Here is a 21,284-nt window from a genome sequence, read left to right as displayed (position 1 = left end):
CAGCAGCGACTTATTGCACAAAAGCAACCCTGTGTTTTACTGGTTGAATGCTTTGATGTGATGCAGATTTGGTTTGTTAAATTGCTGCATGTGGATGTTTGGACAGCTTATTGCAGACTTTATCTTTTGTTAAAATCCTAACCTCACGACTGAGAACAAACAAAACTGTTCTACCTCATGCCACCCTGCAGGTAAACACCGCACCTTACATGGAAAACCTGCATGCATCGTGTCAGTAGCGAGTATAGGCTATTTTAATCAGTGGACGTTGGGCTTTTTTTTTTTTGAGCAGTTGCTCTTTTAATGATATGGTTGTTATGTAAGTCTCTCAAAGCTGGAGCGTCAGGAGGGAAAAGGTGGAATACAGTGCTTTAGTTGTCCCCGGAGATAAGGTTTATGGGGCAACAGAGGTGGCTGGATGAGTCGGATACATTTTTACAGTGGCGGCGAGTTGATGCTCTTGTTTCCCGTGCACTTAACTCTTTGACACGGTGAGCTACAGTAAATTGACTGGAGACATAATACATTAAGAACACAATGAAAGACTTAGCCGGGCCATTAATTCAAAGCCTTTGAGCACTTATGCTCTCATTTGAGCCACATACCCTTTAATTTCCAACGTCTTTGTTAATGTACAACGAATAAAAACGACTTTTACTTCTTTTCAGATGGAAACGCACAGTAGATATTACCACTTAGACATGTCAGGCATACTCACACTAAAGCCTTTGGGATAAAATCAGGGATTTTTAATGATAGGCTTTGTTTTTACAGAGGAGCTGCAATGCATTTTATGCATTAAGGGAATAATCGTAGTTATCTAAGCTCAGTTTACACTGTTTCACTGCTGTGAGGTGTGTGACTGTGTTGTCAAGCAGCATAAACTATCATGTGCTCCAATCATATATAATTCATAATACGTGATGGTAATGTTAGTGAGGATTACACTTTTTATGGGTGGACATGCTTATTTAACCCATTCTTCATAGACGATTATTTAAATCATCGGATTAACCATTAACACCTAAGCCTCAAAATGTATTTTAACTATAAAAGGGCCAGAAAAGTCCCTTTTTTCCAGAATAACTTTCAATATCTGGCAGTTATTTACAATTTACTGCATGTTAAAATGGTGTATTAACGACTTTGAAATGAAGAAAAACTAAAAGTTTTATTTAGAAAAACCAGGTGTACATGAACACCAGACTTTGCATGTTAAATTTGAGATTTGAACAGTATAAAACATATATGAAATAACTAGGTACTGGGTGCGTTAACGACGGTTAATGGCATCAACATTAACGCACGGCGCGTTTCCATGACGAATGAACGGAAAAAGACGGGTGTGACATCATGTTTACGTGACGCTGGATTGTTAGTCTCTAAAGTAACGCTAAACTTTAAAAACAGAGGCACACATACGCAGTACACATGTACGCTGGTTATTTGTAGCGCTGCTCTTTTCGTTTAATAAACAGACCAGCTTCAGTTTGACTGTAGGCGCGCTAGCGGCGCTAAACGAGCTAATGCAGCTAACGGAGCTAACTGGTAAACGGTGCCTGGACTCCGGTGTCGCGGCACGTAAACATGACGTCACACGCGTCTTTTTCCGGTCAGTCGTCATGGAAACGTGTCATGCGTTAAGTAGTGCCCACCACTAAAAATGTAGTCTTTGTCTCAATGTACAGAAACAGGCCCAAAAAATGGAAACTATGTACAGGTGTTTTTCCAACTCTCTCCTCAAAAAAAAGCTGATTCGCCAGCTTCCTGCAACAGTGTGAGTGGAATTACCGTAATAACCACATGTTGGCTTTGACTTGCAACTCCTTGGCTTTAAGAAACTGGTGGAATTTTTTCGATGGCATAAACTGCTGAGTAATTACGGTAATGCAAAGCATACTTACTACGCGAACGTCACTTCTGCGATACGCCAGATCGCAACATGCAGATTTGGGGATTAGACAATGTAGATGCTCTAAATTGACTTGTGTGAGTGTGAGATTGGATGGCTCTCTGTGATGGACTGGTGACCTTTCACCCCATGTCAGCTGGGAATGGCACCAGCGCCCCCTGTGACCCTCATGTGAAGGATAAAGTAGATGAAGATGAGTGAGTGATGAAGTCTGCTTCTGTTGGCTAAAGACAACTCGTCTGGGGTCAGAATTTCTTTCTTGTGGACTGATATGAATCATGTTTTTGGCTGTTTGACGTATTTCTTGACATTTTCCCTTCGTGTTTTAGACACTGCCATTTTTATGTTATCAGTAACCCTCACTGGGCACGTCTCATTGTGAGGTGAGTAAAAGAAAAAAATACACATAATTCACCACACAGAAATGTAAGGTACATTGTGTACTGTTGAACTGTAGAAGGGCATCATTTTAAGTGGTACTAATGTAATGTAATGCTTTTAGCACTACCTCCAAAATGTTTCATTTACTGTTCAGGATATCTTTTATTCTGCATTGCTAAAATGACACTATTAAGCCTTGTAATAATTTGAACCTTGCCACAGGATGAAATCATAGCCGCTGATAAACAAGCCCTCATGACACCAACCTGCTGTTTCTGTTCATGCACTGTGACAAGGATTCATCAGGCAAAATGCGTCAGATAATCCGCTCTGAAATAAACAAACCTGTATTTCAATATCTGAATTTACTGTGTGGGTAAAAAGGATTTGAGGTGACATTTAATAGTCTCGCATGCAAATAGATCATCGTTATAGTTGCTGTGTTTATCATGGGATCAATTCTTCATAAATCACAGGCTGTCATCACATCAAATTTGACACCCGTCTTTTAATGTGTGTCTTTATTTGTGGATTTATTACCCTTCATCACATCATTTAGGCTCATATTTACTGAGACAGAGGTGTCGGAGATTCACAAAATGTGTCACAGCTTCACACTCTCACACTCGGAAGATTATCACTGTGCCCCCAGAGGGTAGAGTCTGAGTCTGAAAACCCCCACAGCTTTTTGACAATATTAAAATGAAATGATCCATCAAAGACCTCTCAAATGATAATACAAAATCCTATTGTGAAGACAAATTCAAGTTTTGAGAGAATGTGAGAATGTGATCTGAGAATGATTATATTCCTTTACAATTTGTCTCCTGCATATAGGCCTGAATTACTTAGTTTGGTCGGCGTTTGGGTGAATGTAGAGGAAGCTACAAAGCCATTTTGAGGCTATTAAGGTTTTTTTTTACCCATGAAAAATACCAATAACTAAGATTAAATTTTCAGGGGTTAAATCATTGTCAGGAGATTTTTTTTTTTTTTTTTTTAATGTACCACCATAGCCAAATTGTGTTTATTTGTTTTAAGTTGATCAGCTATATTTCAAATTTTAACCTCTTTTTTTGTCAAAAGGGTTAATGCTGTATTACTATACACTCTTATAAATAAAGGTGCTAAGTAGAACCATATACGGTTTCTTAGGCTTGTCCTCATAGGAGAACACTTTTTGGCTCCAGGTAGAACCTTTTTATAAATGTTCCACCTGGAACCCTTTTAAAACCCTTTCTTTGGGAAAGGGTTTTTCAGAAGCAAATGGTTCCAGGTACATGCTTAGAAGGGGTTCAAAAAGTGTCCTTCTACAAGCGCTGAGGTTCTACCTGGAATCATTTGCTTCTGAAAAACTCTTTCCCGAAGAAAGCTTTTTTCAAGGGTTCTTGGTAACACTAATGGTTCCAGTAAGAACCCTTTTCTGAATAAAGGGTTTTAAAAGGGTTCCAGGTGGAACCTTTATAAAAAGGTTCTACCTGAAGCTACATGTACATTTTGTTTTTGGAAATATATTTTTTTTCTTTATCATTTTTTTCCGAATTTAAACTTAAAACTCTACTCTGTGGATGTATGCAAAATGTTATGCTTGTCCCTTACCTCACAGATTCTCATTAAAACTCTCATTAAATAGACAAATGACTTTAATCCTAATGAGTAATTGCAATCTCACAGCAGCCAAATTCCATCTTAAAATCTCAACACACAAAACAAACAAGAGAAAAATAGGAAATAAGTAATAAACCAAAAGGATCTAAATGTGTATATTCTGTAAAGTATGAAGTATTATCTGTCTGTCTTCTTAACTTCCTGCTGCTAATTAGTAACTGTGATGCGACGTCCATGACATCACATATTGACCTGAGGAGGCTGTTTATTAGTGAAACAGAAGTAACACATGGCTGCCGTTCAGTGTCTGCTGTAGAATTTGATGCGACCGTGTAACTTGAGGCTTGCATGCCTGTCTGTTTTTCTTTTCATGCGAGAGACGATTAATTATAATTCCATCTTGTTTAGACAGTTATTAATTCGCAGAGCTGGTTTTCGATGTTGCCGTTGAAAGCGGGTGGGTGTATCCCCCTGAGGGGACGCTACTATCTGGAGCGCTAGGTGTTTTCATCCAGTATGACACACTCCTCCGGCAGCGTGACTAACACCGTATCTACTACCAAGCTGCTTTGCTTTCCTTGTGGATTGAGACCAGAGCCGGCCCAAGGCATGAGCGTACTAAGTGGCTGCTTTGGGCCCCCAATACTGTGTGGAGAAAATTTTTTTTTAACATATCTTTGGATATATTCAGATGTCTAAATAGTGTTGAGCTTAAGGTATTTGGTTTTATTTTGAAATTTATTTAGTGTACATTTGCACATCTAAGTTTAAAAAACTAAACAAAAAACTAGAAAAGCACTCGGAGAGCACAGATCTCCGCCAAGGCAGCTCAGTGCCTACAAAACACACCCTGCCGGCATGCAGCATCTAAAGATCACACCCAAAATGTAATCACTTGTTCCTGGTCCCATTGCAGACATTTTTTTGAAAATTTCCAGCGAAACTCCGGCAAAAACATATACCTACTTGGCGGAGGTCAACAAAGTCAATAAACAGTTTTTTTCACTTGTTTAATTCAAGTTCAGTATCATCACACTTAGCATTTCCCTTTGTGAATATGAAAGTGCAAAATAATACTAGGACACTCTAAGGTAAATATTAACAAGAGTGACACAAAATATACATTTGTATCAATAATAGTCGAGCACCGAGTACTCTGAGGTATAGATATATAAACTTCAGCTTAGGGTCTCATAAAGTGCTCCTCTACACCCTTTTCACATTATATTCAGCAGAAAATGTTTTCTTTATGGTCAAAACATCACTTAATGTGAGTGCTGTTGCTCGTTTGCTGTCGAGGGAGCTTTTTTGGGGTTTTTATGAAACTATAAATTGTGTACATTATGTACTCTCTTTGTTTACCTGCCAAATAAACACACAGATTACAGCATTGTGCATTAGATACTTGGTGGTAAATACTGTAACTTCTCAAAAAAAAAAAGTTACAATTTCACATCCCATTTGACGTTACCTGGGCTGTACTGTCATTGACATAAGCCCCAATTGTACATATTGGAGAAACAAGATAGTGTCAAGCAATGTTTAGAAAAGGTAAAGGCAAAACTTCCCTTTAAGTAGCCTCTTTCATAGTATAAATACCACAAGTAGTTGAAGTCCCTATCCAGATCTGGTGTAAATACATAATTTGTCCTGAGTGATCCAATCACTGGTAGACAGGGTTAATTAAGACTGTTCACATCTAAGCATTACAATGTGTCCTGGATGTGTCTCCTGTGACCGCATGTGATTGGATCTCAACTCCTCACTCTGCATTTGAATATACAGAGACATCGTTTTATGTTTTCAGTCACTCTCTGACTGTACAGATGTATCGGTGTGAGTGAATCAACGCACTCTACTCACGCTGCTGTAACATGAAATAGGATTTAATCAATAATGATAAAAAAAGAACTCATGCGGCAGATAAATCTGTGTATGAAAAATACTTTCAGTTCATTAAAGAACTGCTGCAGGTCAGAGGAATGCAACCTGAATGAAGAGGGATTTTTGCTCTCACCTTCAAAATAATGGTCAACGGACACACGTCACTTCAAGTGGGGCTGCACTTAGTGCTGTTCACTGACCTGATCACTTGAGGTTGATGTTAGCACTAGATCTGAACAGGGCTTAGTTAGCATAGTTGACAGGATGGAGTTTTGTAGTGTGTGTTGTGTTGAGGCCTGGTGCTATGAGCTAATAATGGCCTCTTCTAAATCCCTGTCAAGTAGCCAGTTGCTGCCATGTCACCGGGTCGCTGGGGGAAACCTCCATGTCCTGCAGGATTTGATCTTCTGCCACATCGAGCAGGAGGTGGTAAAGCATGAGCAATGGGACCTGGGAGTGAATGGAAAACAGTGATACTACACATTGATTGCTGATAAAGATGTGAAATAACCTTTGCTTTCATGATATTACTCATCAACATTGCGTCTATAAGTCTTTTCAGATGTAGTTTTAGTATGTGGTACAAGCTGATTCTGCTGCAAGCTACATGCAGTGACGCTATCCCTGTACGTTTGTGACATCCTGTTGACCTTGTATGGATAACTCTTAAAGGTGTAATTACAGCGGTGTAATATCTTTGCTCCAGTCATGTCTAATGGGTGTATATTTATTAACCTGGCAGCAGACCAGCATAACCTGGCTTATTTAGGTGATCTCACTATTTTATGACCACATTACAGGGTTGTAAGGGCCACCGTTTAATTTGTTGTCTATTTGAACAGTTAATCACCTAATTAGACTTTGCTTGAAGAGTGTCAACAAATAGTGTGACAAAGAGGGCCCAGATGATCTTTAGATCACCATCACAATTATGTAGAACGGATTATGATGGGCTCTTCACACAAACAACAACAACAATTGAGATTATACAAAGAATTTTTCCCGGATTAAAACTTCAAAAGCATCCATGTAGTATATTAAATATTAGGTGAGTTTGTTATTCGGTGTTTTGTACAAGCAGAAAACCAAAGGTCTCATATGCTTTTATGAGTGTGGGAGGCATGTCAGTGATTTTCTGTGTATGTTTGCAGAAATGAACACATTATTTAATCCATTAGCCTCTTTGTTCCTTCAACTAAATACATCAAAATACACCCCATGAATGGTAGCGCATGCATGCACTCATGCATGCTCACACACACACATGCACACGCACACACACATCCTGTGTTGTTTACCCAGTCAAATGCTTTTACACTTGAGGATTAGAATGACTGAATGACTCGGTCTGTAACTGATGGAGGCCCAGGCATGCACTGTCCAGCCGTTTTGTGCTGAGCTCGACAGTTCGGGCCACAGTCACGCTGTAGAGAAAAATGGGTGGGGTGGGGGTCCCGCAGTCACCCCCCACATTCTACACAAGGCTGGGAAAGTCAGGGACGAAGGCCCATCAGGGTGTGGAGGTTAGACGGAGAGCTTCTAATCCAGCTACTCCTGTGGGGAATGATCGGCTCGTGTGTTGCTGTGCCTGTGAACCAAGTGGGGGGTGAAAATCCACACTGATGCCTTCTTCGCGTTCACAGTGCATCCATAGTTGCTAATTTTGTCTTCTCTCCCTCTCTCCTCCCCCCCCTCCCGTTGTCACTTCAGCCATAATCAGAGGGCCACGGCGTTTCACCATCCTGTGACCAGGCAGATTTCTCCGGAGAACTTGGATTTTCTCCTGCAAGAACAGTGAGTGATTGTTGCTTCTCTGCAGCTCCATCCATACAAAAAAATACTTTGGGCAACATTGAAGATATTTCTCCAGCTGTTAACAGATACAGGATATCGATGCTCTCATTTTTTATGTGAATGCCATGATATAGGCTCATTTATCACTTTAATGTGATGAAATGATACTGAAAATGAGGACGTCCACTTCTCCTGTTATAGTGTCTGTTATACTGCAGTCCCTTGACCTTGTATTTCAGTTATTTATGAGGAAAAAAAAAAGGTCTCAATGCCTTAAATTTGTCACCTTTACATGTTTGTTTTTTTGGATAGCACGTTCTCTGAAAAGCTCTGCTTAAAGTCTAGATGTGACTATTTCACCAAGTGAAAGGTGGTGGGTGGATTTGTCAAGGGCATTTTGGGCTTTTTGTTGCACTTTCACTGTCTAGGATTTAAAGTGTTTTCATCTCCTCTTATTTGGACCATTAGCTTTAGAGAGTGTGCTGCCACAATTAGGCTACTTTTCAGTTTTTCTTGGTGCTTTCTTGCTGCGACTTAGGAGACCGAGAAGATTAATGCCACCCACTGACTGTTAAATATAAATTTGAAGCCAACAGCTGGTTAGCTTAACTTAGCTCTAACGCCTGATGCCTACCGCGTCGCTCTATTGATAAAACTTAGTGATTTGTTCATTATTTTCAATTTATTCTCTGGCAATCTTTTCACACTCATCTCTGTGTAAACACACACATGCAGCAGGCTCTTTCAGTCTATATTGAATCATCAGGATCTATGTTGTCAGCTTGTTCCTTTTCGAGCCATAGGTTTTTTTCCCACTTTTTTTTTATCACGGATGGATTTGATGAATTTTGTGAAATGTGTATATATGTATATATACATGTGTGTATATATACGTGTGGGTTTATGTGTATATATGCATGTGTGTGTATTTATATATATATATATGTGTATATGTATATATATGTACATACATATATGTGTTTATATATATGTGTAGATATACATGCATTTAAATATACACATACATTTGTACACACATATATTTCTACATATATGTTTATATATATATGTATATGTATGTATACACAAATACATGTATATATATATATATATATATATACACATACATTTGTACACACATATATATACACATATGTATATGTGTATATATATAAATACATATACATATATATACATATATATATATATATATATATATATATATATATATACATATATATATATATACATATATACACACATATATATGTATATATATATATGTGTGTATATGCATATATATGCTTATAAACTCCAATTGGCTCAGAACTCTGCTGCCCGGATCATCACCAGGATCCCTTCTATCAATCACATCACTCCTGTTCTGCAACAGCTTCACTGGCTTCCAGTTAAATTCCGCATCGATTTCAAAATTCTGCTTCTCACCTTCAAGGCCATCCACAACCTCTCTCCCCCATACCTCTCTGACCTCCTTCAGACCAACACCCCTTCTCGGTCACTAAGATCTGGCTCATCTATCAGCCTCATTGTGCCTCCTGCCCGTCTGACCACCATGGGGGCCAGAGCGTTCAGCCGATCTGCCCCCCGCCTCTGGAACTCCCTCCCCCCCGGCATCAGGAACATTGTTTCATTTGCCATCTTCAAATCCCACCTGAAAACCCACCTTTTTAAACAGGCCTACTCCGTCTGACTCTTTAACCCTCTACCCGTTGCTATTACCTTTTATTTTTTTTTTTTTTTTTTTTTTTTTTTTTTTTTTTTTTTGTACGGCGACCTTGAGTGTCTTGAAAGGCGCCTTAAATATAATGCATTATTATTATTATTATTATATATATATATATGTATATATGTATATATGTATATGTCTATGTATATATGTATGTATGTACAAATATGATACACAGATATTGGTTGAGGACTGCGTTACATCATACACTTAAACTACTTAAACATTTTCTCCAGGTGCCTCCACGACATGGGATGGATCAATTCTTTTTTTTTTTTTTTTTTTAGAAATCCTATGAAAGGGTTCCAGGTGTCATGAAAAACCCATTGTTTAGAGACCTGGTTAAGCAGCTCTCTCTGGGATAAACACGTCACAGTGCTTACTCACAGCTGTTAAACAGGCACTTTGTATTGCACTCTAAGGACTTTGTTGTGCCAAAATCTCCTGCCAGTGACTCAACCTGACACCAGACTTTCACTGCAATAGAGAAAGTCTCCAAGGTGTCTGTTTCAGGACATGGGATGCTCCTGTGTTTCGCTGACTCGGATAACGATGTAGGTCAGTTAGACGGGTGGATTTGCATAAAAACACCTTGTGGTTTGAATGCGAGAACAACAATAAACAGCCTCGCTATGAGAGCTTTTTGTGCACTTAGTTTTGTGTGTCGAGCGTATGCTGCATGGTTTTCTTGAAATGAATGAGTCGAAGCCACAGTGCTCTGACGGTGATGATAAAGACTTGATAATAAAAGTGTGCATCTGTGCATGCAGCTGGACAGGAGATTGTGTGGAAGACTAAAATAGAAAAAAGGTCTTTGTTTTTATGAGAATTAATGTTTCAGATTGTATTGCAATTATTACGTTTTATAGCCACCTAAAGCCACTTAAATTTAGAGCAATGGCTCTTAGGGAAAACATTAAATCTCTAGACTGTGTTGAAAAACATGTGTAATCCTGCACATCCTAGTCTACAGAATGTCTATGGTTTTATAACTATGAAAGCAAGGTTTGATACTACATTTCTTAGTTAACTGCAGTATATCATAGCAGTATTCTTGGTATTTTATCAGTGTTGTGGCAAAATTATACCTAGAACACAAACCACATTCTCTCCCACAAAGGCTCCATTGTCACTTTCTTGCATTAATTTCACATTACCGCCCACCTGTTGCAGCCGCAGCTCTCTGAACTGAGCTTCACTATGCTGCTGTTAATCATTATGTCTGTCAATTTCAGGCTTGTGTGACCATGTGCCCGTTGACTTTGTCACAGGCTTGTTTGCACATGCACATAAAGCCTGGGACCACTGATGAATGAGGGGCTATAGCTGCAAAGAAGCGGGCTTTTTCACGCTGCCCTTCACCCCCATTACTGTTTTTCCACTGTTCTGAAGTCAGTTATAGTTAATCCTGCTGTTTTATACACACGTCCTAGATGTGTGTGAAAACTGTGTGCTCATTAGCAGCTTACAGTAGTGGTAGCGGGATAGGTATTCATCATAAGATAATAACTGGAGACACAAGACAAGATGCATCCTGTCTGGTATGTGAAGGCCACTGTAGATGGGCAATGTTTTTTTTTTTTTGTAATCTGCTCCCTCACCGTAAGATGTCATGTCAATTTATAGCAGGGGTCAGCAAGTAAATGTGGTTGAGGTCCAATTTTGTTGTGAATTTTGGGCCAAAACATTGTATCTTCATCAGCAAAGTGCCTTAAAACGTCTTCACTCACAAACAAAACACCACATTTGCTTCCTTAAGAGAACAATAAAGTGGACGTTGTCTTTAATCACCAGCTTGGTAACGAAGACAAATGTGTGAGAGCTATTGTGCGTACTCGTACATGTGCATGGTGCACAATAAATACTGATTCTACTTTGAGCTTAACAGTATAGTTATTTTACAGACATTTACCCTCAACACAACAGCAGTGTTTTTATTTGTGTCTTTCAAAACAAACATTTTGTTTACGTTAACTGTCAATTCCAGCAACAGAATCGATTTGAATCTGTTCATATTTTTTCAGAATAAAAGCTCCGAACTCAATATAAGATTGGAAAATAATTTAAGAGCAGATTTGTTAAATCATCTGCTGGACCCAGACACTGATGCTGTCGGGCCACTTTTGGCCCACGAGCCACCGATTGCAGACCACTGATCTATAGAATAAAAGGACTAATTCTGTCACACCCCAGACTTCTCTGTCATCTGCTGTAATTCAACTGTGACGCACCCAAATACATCTTATATCTGAGGATTAATAATCACATCACCACAGTGTTTCATATTTAGTGACTTACAGATTCTGGTTCTTGCTTTGGGGTTCTCTGTGCAAGATCTGCACACATGTATGTAAAACTCACCACCTGACCATGGTATTTTATCTAAATGTTGTACTGCAGCCAAATTTAGTCACTAAATTGATGAAGAGCAATTAATAAGAGCTCTTGTAGCTGCTAATATAATGGAGACACACATTAAAATCTAATACAGTCTCACTGCGCAGACTTCATTTGTATAATTTACTCTCTCTTTTTCCCATTTTTACTTTGCGTCATGTCCTTGTTTTCAATTTCCTGTCCTATTTCTATCTGACCCAATCAATTTTCCTGCCATTTTGCTCATTCTTCCTTCCTATCTTTCTATTTTGTGTAAGTTGAACCCTTTTTTGGAAGTACATTTTTATTAGAATATGACTTTATTATTACATCAGTTTACTTGTTAGTGAACATTTGACATAAATGCATGTGAATCAGTCAAGGATTTCTCAAAAAGAAACAATGGTTGCTTGGATATAATATACGTGATTATTCCTTATTTGGTGGCAGAATTTAGTGAACCTCTGTGTCTGAGAAGCAACAATATTTATTTTAGCAGTGACAGTCAAAATTATTTTGTATGTGTGTATGAAATACAGTTCTGTCAGCTTCTCTTGTTTGGCCTCAACCACAGATACAAGCTTCCCTGCGCCATCATGATGCCTTTTATATTCTCCTGTTTCCACACTCGCTCACTGATCCTTAACCCGCTCTCTTTTGTTTTCTTTTCCTTTTATCTTTTCTCTCCACATCATTTCCCCGACATCTCTTCGTCTCTTGTTTTATTTTATTTCTGTCCCACATATTTACTCTTCGTCTCTCGCATTATATTTCTCTCTCTTTCCATATCCGTCCATTTGAGAGGAGGAGGCACTAGGTTATATTTTTCCTTCACAGTGTCCTAATGGATTTTCCGTATTGGCGTAGGTGTGAAGCAACCCTGTTTAAAACACGGCTACAGTAATGTGTCAACTTACATGTTGCATCCACTTATGTGTAAAATGAGTGAGAAATGTATGATAACAAGGAACACATTTTAGAGGCCAGGTATGTGGAGCTCAGTAGCATCATCATACAAGGACTTTATAATGAGACTAATTAAATGTATCAAGGGTTAAATCAGTGCTTTAGCTGAAATCTTGAAACTAATGTGGGTATTCGTCATACATTATATACTTTGCCCAGAAAAAGTGAAAATAGTAATTAGATTATTAGTCCTTGTGCTCTTTAGTTCTACAGTCAGGTTCGCAAAGACATGATTGGCCTCCATTTTCCCGTCCCCTTGAAATAGTCGGTCACGCTATTTAATTCAAATAGATTGATCGTAGAGGAATTACTTAATTTTTTTTCTTCGACTGTGCTATTTATGTCAGTGGGAGAAGCCTGCAATGATCCAGCATATTTAGGGATTTTTACTAATTCAATAACTTCACTGATTTTATTTTGAAAGAATTGTTATTTTATGTGATGCCGCTCGCGATCAGAAATCGCTTAAATACACCAGACTCCTCTGTGAAATATTGAGATTTTAGACATTTCCCAGGTAATTGTTGGAGATTAACCCTCATTTTTAGGACTGTTAAGTATTTTTAACTGATCTACAGTTCGGCTTGATTCTTGTGTCGGATTCTTCACTCTTAGAAATAAAAGTGCTAAGTAGAACCATATAAGGTTCTTCGGCTTGTCCTCATAGGAGAACCCTTTTTGGTTCCAGGTAGAACCCCTTTAAAACCCTTTATTCAGGAAAAGGGGTTTTAAAGTGTTCTCTGGATCAAAATGGTTCTTACTGGAACCATTAGTGTTACCAAGAACCCTTGAAAAACCCTTTCTTCGGGAAAGGGTTTTTCAGAAGTAAATGGTTCCAGGTAGAACCTCAGCCCATGTAGAAGGACCATTTTGGAACCCTTATTTCTAAGAGTGTTCCTGTGATGGCACTCTGACCAATCAGTGGCCTGCAGTCTGGTGGCATCACACATAGTATCAACTCAGCTCGCCTGGAACCTCATCAGAGCAGGTACTACAAAGAGTACTATGCTCGTGGAAACACAACTTAACTGTGGCGTGGCGAGGCGAGCTGGTGGAAACACGCCATTAGTCACAGTACATCAGGGCCAATGATGTTAAAGACTAATAATAGCCTTGTGTGCTTTATTGCTGTTTGTTTTTAGTTTCTTTGAAGTGGCATTGACGAGCACAATAATGATCCTTTCAGAAATTCCATAATAGGTTGTAAATTCTCATTAAATTCCTGACATGCAATAACAATGCACCATTCAAAACATAATATTATGTGCCCCCATATTATGTACTTTGTGTATGTGGGAGGCTTCGATGATATATTGTTCTTTTTAGCTGTGAACCCTTATTATCCAATTACCGGTGCACCACTGCAAACGGTCCAGGGAAAAATAATTTCAGCTGTTGCCCTGTGTGCAATCCAAAACATCTCTCTCTGTTGCTATTTAAAGCTCCAGCTAGGTTGTATGAAGCACTCGAGGTTTTTCTACTTGTATTCATTCAAGGACAGAGTCTTGGAGCATGTCTTTTTCAGCGTAACGCAGCCCGCCTCACATTCATGGACTTGGACACAGAAATTCTCCTGAAACCCCTCAGCTGCAGCAGAGCTAACCTTTAGAGTACTGCCACATGCTGGCACACAAGTTGTGAAGTTCACTGGAGCTCGCATTCTGGCATATATCTGTCACCGGCAGTGGCAGCTCAGCCTGTATCAGCCAGCCTCCCCTTCCCCCCCATTTGATGTCAATGTCAACTTTGATGGAGGCATCAGCTCACTGGTCATCAAAGCAGAGGTGAAACTCCATCTGAGAGTGTTATTAGCAACAGGGTAGGGTGTGTGAGTGTGTGTGTGCGTGTGTGTGTGTGTGTGGAGGCTGGCGTCAGCAGGCCTGCTCACAAGGGGTTATCGTGTATTAAAGTGGTTAAAGTGTCAGGACTTTACAGTCTTGAGGGTTATGTTATCAACTCTTATTTTGGCAGCAGGAGAGATTGAATAACTTCCTTGGCTGCTGCTGTCTGGGACTCGGTATCTGTCTGCATCTGAAGAGTGTCTAAGCCTGTTTACACCGTGTCTGCTTGTCTTTCTTTTTGACATTGGCTCAACCATGATAAAATAAAAAAAAAGTGGCATTTACAGATTTTTGTTTTCCTGGACAGCTTGAGGAAATGCCAGGCGTGTACACTCTTAGAAATCAAAGTAGAACCATATAAAGTTATTCAGCTTGTCCTCATAGGAGAACCCTTTTGGAGGGTTCCACCAAGAACCCTTTTAAAACCCTTTATTCAGAATAGGGGTTTTAAAGGGTTCTCTGGATCAAAATGGTTCTTACATTAGTGTTACCAAGAACCCTTGAAAAACCCTTTCTTTGGGAAAGGGTTTTTCAGAAGCAAATGGTTCCAGGTAGAACCTCAGCCCTTGTAGAAGGACCCTTTTGGAACCCTTATTTCTAAGAGTGCAGGCAAGCATGGGCGCAAGTGAACATGAGGCAAATTGTGATTCTACAATGCAGAAACGGAACAAAACACAAAGTTAGATGACGTATCTTTTGTGTCATTATGGGTAGTCTAATTTAGAATATGATGGGCTGCCACAGTCTTGTCATCTTTAATACAGATAGATGATTATTGAAACAGAGCATGTGTTGCTGCTTTAATTGTTCGCTGATATAAATTGTGAGTAAACAGAATTCCTTGATGTAAGTGACTGTTTCTGTGTTGCATTTGTTCCCCACTATGGAGACGTTTTGCTGAAATCAGAAATGCCGATATATTGGGAATGCTTGGGCCAATATCCGATACCGATAACTTATACCGATAAATATATCTCTGTGCCCAACTTCAGAGGTCTTTTAGTCTTCTGTTGTGAAATTAAGTGAAATATTTAGCCTGCTCATGTCGCAGCAGATGTACATATACATTTTCTTCATTGAGCAAAATAAATAAAAACATGAGGGCATTGAAGTCAAGGAGGTAGCAGCCTATTTAGCCTACTGTTGTAGTCATTAGTCATATCGGCAGATCTTGGTTTGTTTGCAGATATCCGATACATTTTAAAGCCAACATCTGCCGATACCGATATCGTGCAGCCCTACTCTCCTCCCATGTGTCTGTGTTACTTCCATCTGTCACTCTATGTGATCTTAAGAAGACTTGGTCAGTTTTCCCTCCGGTTGTCCACCTGTTCTTCATTTCGTCATTGACCCTTCCTCTGCTCGTCGATATGGGATCTGCTTGTTTTAGGGGATCTATAGCAGCATTGCCATGGGTGTTCACATGGTGCTTTGCATTGGGTGCAACACGTGAAGAAACTGTCAAACTACAACATCAGGATACATTTGTAGGAGCAATTATGTTTGGGAAAACACTTGAAACTTTGGATGCTTTACATTTCTGTTTTAAAGCTTAGGGCCTTTATTTGTTAAAACTCTTTTCAGATCCTTATAGCCGTGGGTAAATTAGTTTGTCTGGGAAGAAAGAAAACTCCAAAAAACCATCTTTCTCTTCACATAGCTTCTAGCAAAATTGTCAAGCAGTGGATTTGTGTTTTGAGTGTGGAGCTTTTACGAAATAACCCTTTTTCTAGACAACTTTATTGACCTCCGCCAGGAGGTATATGCTTTCGCATGAAAAGAAAAGTGTTCACTATTTAGAGTTTTAAAACAAGCTTTCTGAAATTTCAGCAACTTAAATGTAAATGTTTTCTGGATTCTTTGCTCCATTTGACAAAGAAATCATTAAAACTGGAAAACTGGGGGTTTGTGACTAAAGAAGACATCTGAGAACATTCAAGGTCTGGGAAACACCAATCAACTTTTGATGACATTTTATGGACCAAACAAATACTCGATTAATGGAGAAAATCCAAATGTTGTTAGTTTAACCTTGTAATACTGAATCATATCACCAGCATCAGCTTTAAGTTAAGTTAACACTGAATCCATGAAGGTTTTTAATATAAAATAAATAGGTGAAAACAAGTTACAGGTAAAACAAATGACATGTAAGTGATTTATGAAAGGCTTTCCTGCAGAGTTACAGACCCACTGTGTAAGGCAATTTAGCGTCATCATCATCACGGAGAAGTATCTGGATGAATTATTTATTAAGACCGAAATATCAAGGGGAAAAAAATAAATTATGTGGAAAATTAGGAGATGCGGTGTGTGTGTGTGTGTGTGTGTGTGTTTGTTGTGTGAGGGGAATTGTTAAAGTAAGTGAGGGTGTGTGTGTGGGAGAGGCTCAGGAGGACAATGTGTCTGCTCTGAAATAATGATCACTCTCTGAAGATGTGGTGCCCGTGTGTTTTTTTTTTTTTTAATGTGAGGTAATTTACTGTAACATTTTCGAATGTTTTTGGTCTGCACAATTCACCCTTTCATACTGGCTCTGTCTGACTGTGTTTAAATGTCAGCGGCGTCTGTGTGGGCTGCCTGCAGTTTTCAGACTTTGTTGTTGCATTGTGTTTGTGTCGTATTTGTGGTTCTGGGAGAGGTTTCCATGATTTTGAAATACCTTGAATGACTTTTCTGTAACCTTTTATGCTGTGTTTCATTTGAACACATGGACGTGTAAAATGAAAAAGACTATTTTTGAATCACTTTTCCTGTGTAATTAAATCTTCTTGATGGGGCGTATTGTACTGTACTGTACTGTACTGTACTGTACTGTACTGTACTGTACTGTACTGTACTGTATTTATTGATTCAAATCAGAGATGGAGAGACACTGTATATTTGAAGGTTTGAATGATATTTGGGTATTTTTAATACTGCACAAGACACATTCATCAGTGGACAACAACCATCATAAGGGATATTTGCGGCCATGTGTATATGTATTTTAAATTTCAGTGAGTACAAGGCTTGCACAGATTATTTTCAAGCTTTAAAATCCTGAAATCACTTCAAAGATTTGTCTTTGGGTTTGGGTGAAACAATATTTTGGGGTGGCAATTGCCCCACTACGTTCCATCCATGCTTTACTTTCCCATTTGTCAAAATTCAACGGGTCTAAAGAGATCAAAGTATTGCACTTCAGCAAAATTGGGTAAAACAGATTTAAATATGATGCAGCAGAGGCCATCGTATCTCGATCTTTATTCACTACTTTGATTTAAGCTTAAAGCATTTTACACCTCTTGATTTTTCATCAGAGTCTGACATTTCTTTTGAATTTCCAAGAACTTAACTTTCATTACTCATCGAGTCGAGACAGGAAAAAGGTCAACAGTTGTGAGAGTGGGTGGGACAGGGACCAGTGTTCATATGAATCCACAATACGCTGTATTTTTTAAATGAATTTGCGTTGTTTTCTTATAATCCCTTTGATTCATTTTATATTCCTAAATTGAACAGTGCATTATTATGAGTACACACCGAGTGTTATGTGTTGATGTGCTATTGTGTTCCTTGTTCTTAACACTGGAAAAGTATACAATTATCAGTTATTGTTGCGAATTTAGTTAGTTGGATGGGTTAATAAACAGTATTAATCTGTTAATCGTGAACAATAAACAATAGAAACACTGTTTTTAGTGTTGTTTTAGTGTCACGTTGTTCTGTCGCTATGTCAGGCTGCATAGAGAATCTCTTTCATGTCTATGGGATACCTGGATATTAACCTGATGAACTTGTGGAGTATACATCCAGAGGAGCGGGCGATTGTCATGGAGAAAAGAGTCCTTTTACTTATGTTTCGGGACAGGAATACATTTGTAAAGTAGTGATTACACACGCAGTAACATCATGGCTGTGGCTGCACTGTCCTCTGCTCAGAGTCTGTGTCAACTATCTTCAGTTTCAGGCATTTTGACCAAGGCAGGTCAACAGAAATGGCACACAGATTAAAAGAAACAGACGTTGGATAATGAATTAATACGTTCTTAATTTGGTAAATGCTTCAAATCGACTCATGGTAAATCCCGACCATCCCTCGTGAGAGTCATTGTAAAAGACTTCTAAAGCATAAACTCATTTAGTGGAGTGTGTCGGTCTCCTTTCATCATGTTTTCTCATTTCACTTTTTTTTTTTCATCCTCTTCATCTCTCTTGGCTTTCAATTAAATTAGTTTTGACATCGATTCAAAGAGACTTGTTGGCCTGGTGAGAATCCACAATTTGCCAAATATTCCTTTTAGTCTCTTTTTCTTTTAAGTTTATATTTGTATTTATGCTTTTCAAATACCTCCCTAAAAATGGAACTATACATTACAGCAATAATCGATTGGGCCATTTGATATAGCATCAGTCTCATCTGTGTCCCAGTGTCCCAAAAATCTGCCTCAACATTCACTTTCAGTTGCCTCTTCAGTGGAGTAAGTTCTTATCCCGAGTACAATCTGTTCCCTTTATGTCAGACGGAGAAATGGTCTAATTTGTCTGGTGTTTGAATATTTCTGTGAAGTCATGAAAGGATTTTTTTGTTGTTGTTGAGGCTTTTGGAGCTTTGTCCACTCCCCCGTCGTTCTTTTGTTTAACAATAAGGTCACAACGGCTTTTTGAATTGAATGAGGAATAAAGAAAATGATTAATTAAAATGTCCGTAGTCCTGTTTTGGCCAGTGAAGTGGTTCAATTACACAATTGCCTGTGTGTGTTTTCCACTTTAGAGGACTTAAATGAACTGATGATCGAGCAATTACTTGTCCTGATACTAGTGGCCTTTGGAGTCGTTTCAGTCATTTGATAAAATACGTCTAATTTACATTGTACATTGTATTTCCTGACCATTTTTTTTTTACAAAATATCCTGTAAAAACCGTCTGTCTGTTTATCTCTCTGAAACCCACCCACACCACATAAGAGATGTTTACTCTATATATAGGAGATGTACTGAAAGTCCTAAATGTGTTGCTGTGTTACAGTTCAGGCTGTAATACAGAGGAAAGGAATGAAAGTGCACTCTGTCTGTTGTTGATTACTGTAGTAAACACACTCCTCTCCAGTTAAAGGTCTCATATTATAGTATACTCTATTTTTCTCCAAGTTAAACTAGTTCACTGGTGTCCTAATGAACATGTCTGTGCAGGGGAGTTTTTGTTATGCTTCATTCTCCATTTACTCTCTCTTCAAAAAATAATTATTGCTAGATTGGAAATTAAAAATAGAAAATACAAATTGCAAAAAATAATAATAATAAATATATATGCATATATATATATATGCATCTTGTTGACATGATTGCACATTTCATTTTCATCACCTAGCCTGTCTGAATATGTCCGTGTGTCAACAGATGACAGACACACATCATCCTGGTCTCTGTGGTGCAGAGCAAACAGTCACGCCTCATTGAACACTGCACTTTTGTTGCACTCGTGTTGATGTGTTCAAACAGTAGAGTGACAAACGCACACATCCAGCGCTTTGATCTTGGGTACGTGGGACACTGTCCAACGAGAGACAGACAGAGGACACTTTTGTCCAAAGTCTCATTTAATGACACTTTAATTGATTTTTATTCTGGAGAAGGTGTAAAGAGGGGGAAAGCTGAATTAGGATGATGAGAAGAAGAAAGGAAAGAGTAGGAGAAGCCAACTACTGTAAAATCCATTTATTATAACCTGCTGACAGATGGGAAATGCTCACCTACATTGTGCTGGATGAATGGTTAGTCAACATTTAACATGAACCTTCATTATTATGAAGGACAATTAAGGACAATTTAAACAAAACAAAAAAACAAATCTTTATTTAACCAGGTTAACTCCCATTGAGATCAAGATCTCTTTTACAAGGACGACACACGTCCTAACAAGGCAATCACCTCATTCACGCAACAAGCCTCTGGCGGCCTCTGTTGGTCATATTGGCAAGTGCGGAAACACAAACAGATAGACACACACAGAGCCACCAAAAACAATACTAAAAGAACTTGCATTTTAGTGCTGGGCACTAAGTTAACGCACAGCGCGTTTCCATTTTAGCTCCGTTAGCTGCATTAGCTCGTTTATCGTCGTTAGCGCGCCTACAATCGAAACGGAGTGGTCTATTTATTAAACGAAAAGAGCAGTGCTGCAAATAACCAGAGTACCTTTGTACTGCGTATGTGTGCCTCTGTTTTTAAAGTTTAGCATTACTTTAGAGACTCATTTGAACAACAACATTTGACAAAACTGAACACTTGTTTCCCCCTAATTCAGTCCGAACTCTGGGAACAGTGGAGTGATAACGGCTACAATAAGTACAGCTATGAACACTCTCACAGCCAAAAGAACTTGTATGTTGCTGCAGGAGCTGTGGATCTGTGTCATGCATTTAAACGCTTTCCTGCTTCACCTGTATCCTTGGAAACACAGTCATTTAAAACTTACTTTCCCGTCTGCTGAGGGTGTTGTTTTAGGATCTTGAAACATAGGTTGTTTTTTTTGTTGTTGTTTAGCTTTTCATGTGATGTTTCCGGGTGAATTTCATATAAGCGATGATGAGCCACACTGTGATGCTTTTACAGTAAGTGTGTCAAACACTTTCAGCTCTATTTCAGTTCCCTACATCTGATACTCCTCCTCTTTATCTGTCCGTCACATCTGTCACATCCGTCTTCCTCCCATCCTGTTTCACGTTATCATCAAATCTAATTTAAACCTCCTTTTGTACATGATTTAATCAGTCACTTTTATAACATAACA

At 38.7% G+C, this 21,284-nt stretch overlaps 1 protein-coding gene across 1 annotated transcript in view; it reads left to right on the top strand.

Moving 5' to 3' along the window:
- LOC310930921 (pleckstrin homology domain-containing family A member 7-like) overlaps positions 1–21,284 on the top strand; it is a gene marked incomplete at its 5' end in the record, with an annotated part of 115,367 nt that overhangs the window by 53,291 nt on the left and 40,792 nt on the right. The window contains one exon of the mRNA XM_083893985.1: positions 7,496–7,579. Within this exon, the coding sequence (XP_083750111.1) occupies positions 7,496–7,579 (84 nt within the window). The remainder of the gene's footprint in view (positions 1–7,495; positions 7,580–21,284) is intronic.

The sequence above is a fragment of the Microchirus variegatus genome, assembly GCF_963457635.1.
Source record: "Microchirus variegatus genome assembly, chromosome: 8".
Lineage (NCBI taxonomy): Eukaryota > Metazoa > Chordata > Actinopteri > Pleuronectiformes > Soleidae > Microchirus > Microchirus variegatus.
Note: the sequence above shows the minus strand (reverse complement) of the source record. Positions and strands in the feature narration are given on the sequence as shown.